The sequence below is a fragment of the Acanthaster planci genome, unplaced genomic scaffold (genome assembly GCF_054643075.1).
Source record: "Acanthaster planci isolate LZ-2023a unplaced genomic scaffold, COTS_SCS Contig25, whole genome shotgun sequence".
NCBI classification, from domain to species: domain Eukaryota; kingdom Metazoa; phylum Echinodermata; class Asteroidea; order Valvatida; family Acanthasteridae; genus Acanthaster; species Acanthaster planci.
Window position 1 is genome coordinate 129,364 of NW_028257649.1, and position 11,487 is coordinate 140,850.

Consider the following 11,487-nt stretch of genomic DNA (forward strand, 5'->3'; position numbering starts at 1 on the left):
GGGGTTACTCATTCAATCATTTTTCCTTTAATAGCTTCTTAAATTTCCGGAGCACTTTTCAATGAGAGAAATCCATAAGGCATAACTTCCAGGTTTCTTACAAATATATAAGTATCTTAAGAGGAACAGAAAGTTGCAAAACAGGAGTAATAAAGTGCAGTTCAAATCATGGACATACTATTAATGTCTCAGGCTACATATTTTATTTCATTCAATTAAAATCCTCCGACTATTACACTGATTACAGAAATTACAAAAAGTACATGGAATACTACTCTAGACTTCAAAATCATTTTGTGCACACAAATTCCCTTGGTTTGCCTCAAGTGTATTGGCCATACAAGATCAAATCTGTATTCTCTAACCCATATTTCTCCGAACTGTCTAAAAGGCAAAGGGCTTGTATTTATTTTACATAAGCCTGACACATAAGCCCATTTTTGATTGGTGGACCATTTTGGAATACAAGATACATAGACCAAAGGCACTTAGAAGTTTCCTGAGGGAGACTGGACCTGTTCAGTACTAAAGCCTTAAGCTTTCTATTTTATTCTTCTATCGCAAGGTGTTGCCATCTTAAGACTCAAATCTGTGACTTTCACGACCAGGTATGGCAAATCAGATAGCGAATCTTCTGTTTATGAAAAAAAATCAAACGAGTGGAAATGAAGAAACACGAATAGCAATTTACTTCTCAAATCTTCCACCCCTTTCCTCTTGTCCACTTGCAGGTGGGTACAATTTTGGCCAAAAATTTCAACTCTTGAAAATGGTAAGATATGGCCATCAACACAGCCAAATACCACAAATGATTTACACGAGTCATCTGAAGAGTATTTGTAACACATTTCTTATCACAACCTCATACTTTCCAACAATATGAGACATGCCCATGGAGTGGTACATACTACAACAGGGCCACATATGCATGGCTGCCAAGTTCACATTCAACACACAGACTTCTCAGACTTTGTGTGTGCTTGAAAAACAAAACAAACAGAGCATTGACATGTTTGTCAGTCGAGTTGATCGAGTCAAGGTATGCTTGAAGTTTGAAACCATTAGCATTACTTGTGTATATAGATGGCAAGATCATGGCTACATCCAAAGTGGATTTAGAAAAAAAAATAAGAGCATATCTTGTTCTAATACAGACATTCAAAGAAAAGGGACCTTCAAGTTTAAGAGTTGCTGTTGAACCTCCCCCTTCCCATTTCATTTGATTTCTCTTTGGCAAGCAGCGACCCTAACAACATACATGTAAATATCCATTAGTCTGTTTTCCAAATTAGTAGTCTAATTTATTTTGGCAAAAGCTTTGTTCAAGTCATGAAAGAGACAATAGGCAAGGACAGTTGTGTGCAGGAAAAAAGAGATTTTTTCCAGAAGCACCTGATGTGAAGCTCCTATCAGAAATACAATTTTAAGCTTGATTTAGTTACATTTACTGGCTATGAGTACAGTTGACATCTTCATTCCGCAAACCGAGATATGGAATGTGTTTCAAAACATAAAATTCACATTTGCATTACACTTTTATTTGTTGTTTGCATCGTACAATTTTTGTTTTAAATCTGCATTTGTACACATTCTGAGTCAATTCATCTGCAGTCTTAAAAATTGCACGATGATCTATGGGTGACATCACTGTTCAAATATGAAGTAAAATAAAAGCCTTCAGAAAACTACAAATAAAGAAAAGGTCTTGATTATTCAGTGATAACTTAAAGTTACAGATGTTTGGAATTGAAATAAAACTGTAAGTAGAAATCACACACCAAATTTATTTTAACCTGTGTACAGACTTCCTTGAATGAATCACAAAGGATCAGTCTGTATTCTGACCACATTTAGAAAGGGAAGGTACTTATGACTATGGGTCACTGCAATTTGTATTAATACTCCAAACTTCCTAGCCCTACACATCACTCCTGCAATGGGCAAGCTGGAGTGCACAGCAGCACCTCCAATAATCCCCAGCAAAACAAAAGCAATAAGCGACCAACGTTAAAAAAAGAAGGAAACCTGGCCCTGCTACCATAAACAATACCATTTCCCCTGTGTAATTCCAACAACAATAACAATTTCAGCTTTATTCATTGATGGTAGCAACATAATCTCCAGGATGTTTTTCAATGGGCTGCCAGTAACTTGAGAAATGTGACGATCTACAACTTCAAATTACAACTGCAAATATATGAGGATAAAGTTCAGTTTTAGAAGTGGAAGGAAAAACTCCACATGACCATTACAGAGAAAAACCCACAAAGTTAAGTAAAGACTGCAAAATCCACATGATAACCTCGGCTGGATTCACAGAAGTGTAAGGTAACAAAAGTGTCACTATGCCAACCTGACGCCCCATTCTACCAGTCCACTTTTCATTGCTGAGCCAAAGCAACACTGACACCAAAATAACCCTTCAAGACCATAAACATTTCGTTATGTACAGCATAATTCTGATATAAGTTGGTTGAAAGAGCTACATTTTCCCAGTGGACATACTGGTCTGGGCAGTTAGTGGGGAGGCTGTGGCTGGGACAGCTGCGCTGCTGCCATCGTGAGGATGCCTCCAGCGGCAGCATCAGTACCTCCTGAATCCTGCATCCTCTTCTGTCGCTTCTGCTGCAGCTCCTTCTGGATCTTGTAGATCTTGTCAGCCAAGAGGTGATAGTATTCCTTTTGTGACAAGACCAGGCAGTAAAAAACAAATGAGTGAATTAAAAAGTGAGCAAGGGTGAATGATTTGCCAGGTGATTTTCCAGCGATGGACACTGGTCTTCCTAAGGGGCCCCTCAAAATTTTCAGTGTTTTTGAATTTGACTTTTTTTTTTAAATAGTGGGTGGATGGGTCAAGGAAATAAATTGAAAATCAAAATTTACTTATTATATTCAAATCCAGAAAAAAATATTTTTCTGACTTGCCTGAAATACACGTAGCATGCACACCACGCCAGCATTCCAAAAATGTAAACTTTATTAACTTTGTTTCCATATACAGACAGATTGACCCTTCCTGTACATTATTATGAACGTGTGAAACATCATGGAATGAGGTGGTTTTTTACTCTAAGACTTGGAAGGCGGGCGCTTGCAGCGGTGATAAAAGACAAAAGTAGCAGGGTACCAGGCGTATTATATAAACCTACTATATAACCAGTTACTAATAATGGTGATATCATCACCTTGTATCTAAGACTAACCAGACAGCAGCAAATTGCGTCCAAATCTGTTGGCTAGAGATAGGTCTACAACTCCATTTCAATAGAAATACATATGCATGTGCGTGAAATTGACTGTAGGTGTAGCCATACCTCGGGAGATCCATTTTTGAGTGGATTGGACATGGCATGTTGTTGCGTGCGTAATCGATTGCAATCATTTATTGCAATTCCAGCCATCATCTTGTCATACTGTGTTGCATTGTAGATTTTTACATGTATATAAATTTATATCAAATGTATAATGTACACGTACTGGATGAAAATTCCATTGGCAGTACCACAGACTAATATCAGAAAACGATGTAAGCTGTTGCCATACTGGTCCAGTATTGTCTCTAGTGATATGATATGTCTGATCTGTCACACTTCAGAAAACTTTCTCCAGGGACTAGCTTGTTCTTGTCTCTCTGTCACTGCTGAAAGTAGGGAAATTAATAACAAACCATGTTTGAATTTCAGCCCGTATGACTAACATTTGTGGGGGCCACCGTTTCAAATTATAAGGTGCACTTTACAACAGCAATTGAAGCATCATTGAAAACAGTATCAAATCAACAAAAGATCAGGGCCAAATAATATACAAGCTCACATTATTGGAATTTCTCATAAACATTTCATAAAAATCTCATCAACTTCTTTATTGTCATTTTCCGTTTCTTTTTATTGTTGCTTGGTTAGCTAAGTACATTCATTCTTCAAAACACCTTAAAATACATTCACATTTCCAAAAAGTCATTTTTCTCAAGCCTTTAAGCATTTTTGGCATTTTTAAGACCTATTTTCAGCCATCTGCATTCAGATGGAATCCCACAATACAAGAAGTGTTGGTCTAGGGCTATAATTAAACAATCCCACCTATTTTTTCAGCCAGTCAATCTCTTCCAGTTAAGGTTTCAGCTGCCATCCCCAAATGCTATCTACTTTGAGTAGAAGCACAGCCTAATTGGTTGAGAAGAGCCGTGTTGGTTGGGAGTATTCATTTTGTTGGTAGCGATGGGGCACATCCTAGTCGTTCATGAACCAGTGATGCATAGTTAGTACCAAAGGAGCCTGTCATGCCAAGGAAATTGTGTTTTCTCTCGGTCCAACTAAAGGTCAATACAGGTGTAACAGGGAAAAATGGAACACTAGAAGAAGACAACTCTGGGGGGAAACCGCAAAACAACAAAAACTCTAACTAAACCAAGGATCTTTGAAGGAAAAGTCGCAGGAAACTGAATCAATAAGGACTCAGACACCAATATTTGACTTCAAAAAAAGGGACAAAAAAATAATTTATTAATGAAAAAGTACAGGAAAAACACAAAAAAACTAAAAGGACTCAAGGACTAAAAAACACCCAAAGACTAAGACTTTAAAAGACTCAAAACCCAAACCCAACACAGTGCGTAAAATGGACAGTATGAGTTTACACTCAGACTTCAATCACTGACTTCTAGCAGAATAGGGCTCAAGCAGAAAAACCACACTCCAGTTAGGAGGAACAATACATAGGTACATGTGAAGGTGACTGGTCTCTGCTACACTGAGTGTGACCAGACCATTTGGTAACTCTATATGGGGGAAGCTAGGGCTTAAACAAATAAACAGGGGGGGCACACTACTAGAAAAAATCAAGAACTCTAAACTAAAGTTAAACATTTTTAAAGGGGAACTACTTCTATGTAAAAATGTGTACTTAATAACATAAACATTTCTTGCTCTGCCACACAGAAGATCACAGTCTGTGCAGAAAACATTCCCAAATTATAAACAGTATTAACCGTAGCCTTCAAGGGTGCATGTGAAATCATATTGAAATCAGAGGATTTTGAGGACCATCTGAGCTATGTTATGGCTCCCTATATATATGTCACCTAGTAATTGGGCAGAATAAATTTATCCAACAAGGATGATTTAGGCTTTTTGGCAAGGCAACCACGGAAACTGTCCACTTTATTAGTCTGCAGACAAATATTAGTTCAGTCATTGTGCGCTGTGTTCGTTGTAACTTTTCACCCGAGACACGCTGCACGTCCTCCATATCCTTGACTTAATCAGCAATCATAATTAAATTTTCACAAGCAGAAAATTGGGATTTACTTATTTTATCTCAAAGTTTTGTATTTGTTTTCCATCTCAATAACTATACAAATAACTAGCCAGGAAGAAACCAAAATGAGAGCAAGCAGAAACTAGGATGAATGACTCGACATTTTCCATAGTGTATGATGGTTCACTTACTGGTAAAAGTTTACTCCACTGTGCTTGTTTTTTCTGCTTGTTTCAATAAAAACCTGGAATTCAAAAGTACAGAGTACAATTTATTTTGTTTCCTGTTGTGTTTTGCCTCCATTTAATCTTCATGTACAGAAAAAGCAGCAAAAAGCACCTTTTTAAATCCCCATCAAAACAACATGGCCGCTATCATTCTCGAGACCTTTAATAGAGGGCAACTTTCACATTGTGACAAAATAAAACGCTTAAGAGAAGCTAAAAAAAAAAAAAAAAATATTGCCCCTGGGAGAAACGTCAGGGGTTAATGAGTAGGGCATGGCTATGGCATTTTACACATTTTGAATAGGAAAACATGGTGCCTGTGCGCATTCCCATGTATGTATGTTTGTAAAAAGATTCTCTAGCATGGCTGCTTGTTTTGCTAGGGGCTTGCGACATGGAAACATTACAATTTTGTGCCGTCTAAGAATATAAAAATCAGGACAGTTCTGATTAAAGTAGAAGGGTTAGCAGGTATGAAGTATATATGTGCATGAGCATTGCAAGGCTTGAATTTTGACTTTTGGGGGGCACTGCCATTTTGGCCTCACGAAATACCGGTAGGACACGTTGAGGGGCACGGCGGCTAATAACATGGACAAAAGGCCAAATATCTACAAAGGAAAGGCACTGAGGCCAAGGTGTACATGTAATATTTTCTGCAAACAAGTTATGAAACTGTAAAAAAATGGTGTTTTATGTGCTTGATAATGAGTTATCATATTTAAATATTTTACAATCCATGACAAAACATTGTATATTACAGGATGGAACTGGCATATTTTCTGAAAAAGAATTTCTTAATGTAAGAATTCTAGTGAATTTAACATACATTTAACAAAGAGAACAGGCTTTGTTTCAATTTGACAAATCTTTTTGGACTGCACAGCATGAGCTTACCAACAACATCCCCTTGTGGCGTAAAGTTGACCAATCCATCACGTCACAGAATAATCAGTTAGACACATGTACATGTAGTTGAATTTGCTGCGTGCGTGCATACACAATCCGCAACTAAAGGGACAAACGACCTAGCTGTCGCTGTGGAGGCCCGTTTCGGACATAGCCTAAGCCCGTGTATGCATGTGCCAGCGGAGTTGTTGCACAATATGCCCGTATGTGCTTGGCACCTCCAGCGAATAATCATCCACGAACGTTGGGCTGCAGAATGGAATACACGTACATTATGTATTGTAAATTGAAGCCAACTGCAATACAGGCAAGCCTCGTGGGGTCAGCTTTTAAGTCCAACACCTCACAAGTCCAACAAATCTGTTAAAAAGTCCTTAAGTCTGACGCCTCAAAAGTCCGACAATACTTTATTAGTTTATATCAGTCTACAGATGCAATGCCTCATTAGTCAAATGCTTTGTAAATCCAAAAATTCAGACTTTTTAGGCATCAGACTTATGAGGCATTGGACTTACAATACGTACCCAGCCTCTTCACGCTGTATGGTGCTGCGGCGCATTGTACCGGGTCGGCCAGCTTGGCTGGCTAGGCTATATGTGCACCCAAGTGGCATGAAGACAATCGTGTAATGTAAGACCGCAACACAAAATACATTAACATGAATGCGAAGTAAGCAACTTATGAGAAACAAGGGGCACCACTGCCAGGAAGAATGGGACACATGGCCAGTTTGGGCCAGGGACAAAGTGGAACTTTTTAGGGCACCACGCCACGTTGTAAGGGCACCGACCACCATGGCCACAGCAGGTGTGGTGAAATTGGAGTGCTGGCATTACATGTCTCTATACTTACACATATCAATCATCCAGTAATCTCTTACCTGAATGAGATGTATATATGTTCATTACAAAGGTTCCAGGTGCGTGTAACGGTTGGGCCAAGCATTGAAGTGTGCCAATGCACTGAAGAAGTACACATACAGGATGAGCTTACAAAATAAGTACGATGCTACGGGGGAGAACTGCAAACTAAAATTGAAGAAGAATTCAAGGGAAAAATTGCAGGGAACTTACTGTAACTTACTTAGTAAGTACTGTACTCATCAGACACCGATTCTAGATTTTGAAACAAAACACGTCAAAACACCAACCCACCCTAGAGCAGTAACTTAAAAACCCATAACCTAACAGTAACACTTAAAAAGACCAAAGACTAAAAACTAAAACAACAGTGTGTAAAGTGAACCCAGAATACACTCAGGCTTCAATCACTGACTCTAGCAGACCAGGACTCAAGCAGAAGATTCACTCCAATTATAAGGGACAATACTTGTAAGTTGACTTGTCTCTACGTGTAGCTGCTGATCTGCTAATGCTACACTGAGTGTGGCCAGACCATGTGGGAGCTTGTTTTCAGTTTAGGAGTACGGTAAAGGATACGGAGGTACCTACAGTCCACTAGACTGGCCCAATTACAGTTGTGTCCTCTAAAGTGCCACTCAAAACCTTTCCTTGACTTTCATCCTCATGGAACATTGCCAAAATCTCTTTGCTGAAAACTTTAAATTTGCTCTGTTAAATAATGACATTATAACCTTCAAACTAAAAACACATGCTACCGATCACCTCTGTGAACAATTTCGGTGTCATGAAATTTGATAGCCTGAAATTAATGACAACATCCAGAAATTTGCACAATTTCAGCTGAGTTTTCCCTAAGTCCTCACGTGGGCCGTGCACCGGAACAAATCTCTCAAAAATCCCACATCCATGGCATGCCTTATGTAGGGTACAGGCCAGCGATGGTGCTATTCAACTGAAACATGTTCAGCTTTAACAGTTTGATGGTTCGAACAATCTCGTTCAGATTAGAGCCTGAAAAATACTGAGCGTTAGAACTGAAAATGTCTCCTCATTTAGCACACCAAAAATGAAGTTACCTTTGGATTGCTTGCTCCAGCTCTACCACACCCGCACGTGGGCAACATCACACCGATGCCAGCGGTAACAATGTCAGTTACAGCGCCCCCTATAGTAACATTGGACTAAACGCACTACGCTCCAGCTCAACATTTTGTGGACCCAGTGGAAAGCTACATGTGCGCTATAGTCGGGACTGATCATAGAAACGATTATACATGTATAAACCATGGAGGTAGAATGACGAATTTGGGACAAGTAATTTCCAACTCAGGGCATGTTGCACACAAAAGTAGATTACTGCTTTAAGAATAATTACCTTATGAATTCAGGATTGTGTAAACTAGTTTGATCTGTTTTATTGTGCGGCTTTTACAGACAGACTACCATAAAGCCAAACCGTAATAATAAGGCCTATATAACGTTTATCTACGTACAAGACCGCCGCAGTAGACTGTTCTTTAGGTTTTTGGAAGTGATGGGTCAGTTTCTGACAGGATATTTCTCTTTTAGGTCAGGTAATTCTTCAGTTTCTATTAATTTATATAGTAGCTAATGTTTTCAAAAGCCAGGCTTTTCTGGGTTTGATTTTTTAAGAAATAACTGAACGAAAAAGTATTAAAAACAAGAGGAGCGTGGTTGTGGACAACTACTGAGCTGTTTCGGAACTGTCTGTTTGGTCTCTGTTGTGTGTAACTTTGATATCGATCTAACCTCTGAAAATCGCCTAAATGGTAGCTTGAAAATGTGCACAAAGTCAATGAGCTGAAATAACTATTGGAAAATCAGTCAATGTCATCATGACGTCATTTATTTACAATAATTCTTGCATGAGGGTCTTTGTTGGCTGTCACTTTCATATCGATCAGATATCGGGAAGGTTTCAAAATAGTGGCTTGAAAATGTGTACAAAGTAGATGGACTTAAAACTCATATGCAAAAAGCTGCTCCTTTGTGATGTCATGTGATTTGCGTTTTAAACTGAAAGAAAATTCTGAAATATTATTTGATATTCAGATTCTTGGGTATACATGTAATCGAACGAAGACGAAAAAATACGATTTTTCTTTCGTTCTCATAGTAATTCTCAGACGAAGTTCAGGACTACTCTCGTAAAGATCGATAATATTGCGTAGCAGAAAAAATTGCATAACCCTATGTTGTGCAACAACGCCATCTATGGTTCAATATTGGAGAGTTTGTTTTAAAATTGAAACCCCAGGTAGGTGTACGTGTAACCGTAATTCTGCAATAGCGCCCTCATAACATGATATAGGACAGTCCGAAAACTGCGTGCAATCTGTGTACAAAATCTATGGGAAATATTAATTATTAAAAAATCAAAAACAAATGAACTAATTCAGATATCACTGTGAATTTCTCGGATGATTGTCCAAAGGTCTGCCAGGTTTGAAGTCGATCAGATTTAGCAAACGGGCAAAGTCGACTGCCGGAAGAAATTGAGCTGAAAAAGGACTAAAAAAACTAGATAGAAGTGTTTGTAAACAAGTACAAACACAGAGCTGTTTCGGGACTGTTCCACCAATTAAATAAGAATTGCCAATTGTGATGAACAAACCTGGCATTCAGAAACTATGAGAGAGTAAAAATGAACATTTTAATATTCTGGACGTGACATATACCCTGAAAAAATTTATAAATCAATTTCAACCAATGCAATTGGATGTCCACTAAAGAATATAATCTAGTATGACTCGGCACAAGATATTATTCTCACTGTTGAGAGTTTGCTTTGTACTTTGTGGCGATTCTCACAATAGCTTAAAAATTATAATACTTACTTAAAGATAACATATACGGCTTCTTCGACTGTTGACGTCATCACGAGTGGATATGATATCAGTTACAAGAATTGTATTTATTTAATGTCACTGCTCCTTTAAGTTCATGTCACGTGGTTTGCGCTTAAACTGAACAATTTTTTTGAAATATTACTTCATATTCGGCCTCTTAGTTATATTTAAAATAAAATAACAACGCGTAAAGTACCCAATTTCTCTATAGTTCTTATAGTAATCTTGCGCCGAAGTTAAAGACTACTTGTTAACTTGTGTTAAGTAAAAAACGTGTACAAAACCTATGGGGACAAATTAAATATTCAAAAATGAATGTAAAATAAGGTGATGATGTCATCATGACGTCATCCCTTCGCAATAAATCTTGCATCAGGGTCTTTGTTGGGTATCACTTTGGGAACGATCAAACACTGCAAAGTTACCAAAATTGTGGCTCGAAAACGTGTACAAAGTCAATGGGCTAGAAACACGTGTGCAGGAAAACATGCTCCTTTAATTTCACGACACGTGATTTTTGTCTAAACTGGACAAAACTTACGAAATATTATTTAATATTTGCACACTTGGATATATTTGCGATCGAACGGAAGGGAAAATTTAGTCTGATTTCTTTTTCGTTCTGGTAGTAATTCTCGGTCGAAGTTGAGGACTGCTCACGCATTACGCTGGACAATGTGTGTACAAACCCTATGTTATGAAACAACGCCATCCATACTTGAATGTAGGACAGTTTGTTGAAAATTGAAAGCCCACGCAGGTGTAACCGTAATTCTGCAATAGCGCCCTCATAGCCTGATATTGGACAGTCCGAAAACTGTCTGCAATCTGTGTACAAAGTCTATGGGGAAAAATTAATTCTTAAAAAATCAATAATAGGTCTGCTGCCGAAACAGCTAATAATCAGAAAAACAATACCTGTTTCGGCAGAGTTGATGAAACAGCTAATAATCAGACAAGCAAAGCTGTTCTGGCTGTTGCCGAAACAGCTAAAAACACAATAATCAGAAAAGCAAGAGCTGTTCCAGCAACAGCCGGAACAGTTAAAAAATCAGAAAAGCAATACCTGTTTTGGCGGAGTTGCTGAAACAGCTAATCAGGAAAGCAAGAGCTGTTCCGGCTATTACCAAACAGCCAAAAAACCACTCAGAAAAGAACTACATGTTCCGACAGTTGCAGAAACAACTTAAACAAACAAACAAACAAACCAAAAAAAACCCCAAAAAACAAATAACAAAAAGAATGCCTTTTTGCACCTTGTGAAAAAGCCCCGCCCCCAAAAAAAAAAAAAAGAAAAGAGAAAAAAAGAATACCTTTTTAGCAACATGCGAAAAAGCCCAAATGTACATGAAAAAAAATAAT

At 38.2% G+C, this 11,487-nt stretch overlaps 1 protein-coding gene across 1 annotated transcript; it reads right to left on the reverse strand.

Annotated features, from left to right (window-relative positions):
* Positions 1 to 180: 180 nt before the first annotated feature.
* Positions 181 to 8,379, reverse strand: LOC147795449 (histone acetyltransferase p300-like). The gene is made up of 2 exons (XM_087131889.1): positions 8,332 to 8,379; positions 181 to 2,679 (listed from the first exon to the last, which is right to left on the reverse strand). Exons 1-2 carry the CDS (start codon positions 8,377 to 8,379, stop codon positions 2,518 to 2,520), a joined length of 210 nt encoding a protein of 69 aa, XP_086988015.1. The 3' UTR covers positions 181 to 2,517.
* Positions 8,380 to 11,487: the final 3,108 nt, after the last annotated feature.

Bases quoted from the DNA above. Each gene is read 5' to 3' on its own strand.
- LOC147795449 (XM_087131889.1), bottom strand. From the start codon at position 8,379: ATGTTGCCCACGTGCGGGTGTGGTAGAGCTGGAGCAAGCAATCCAAAG. The intron at 2,680-8,331 runs GTAACTTCATTT...TTGTCACAAAAG, and splicing joins CTGGAGCAAGCAATCCAAAG to GAATACTATCACCTCTTGGC.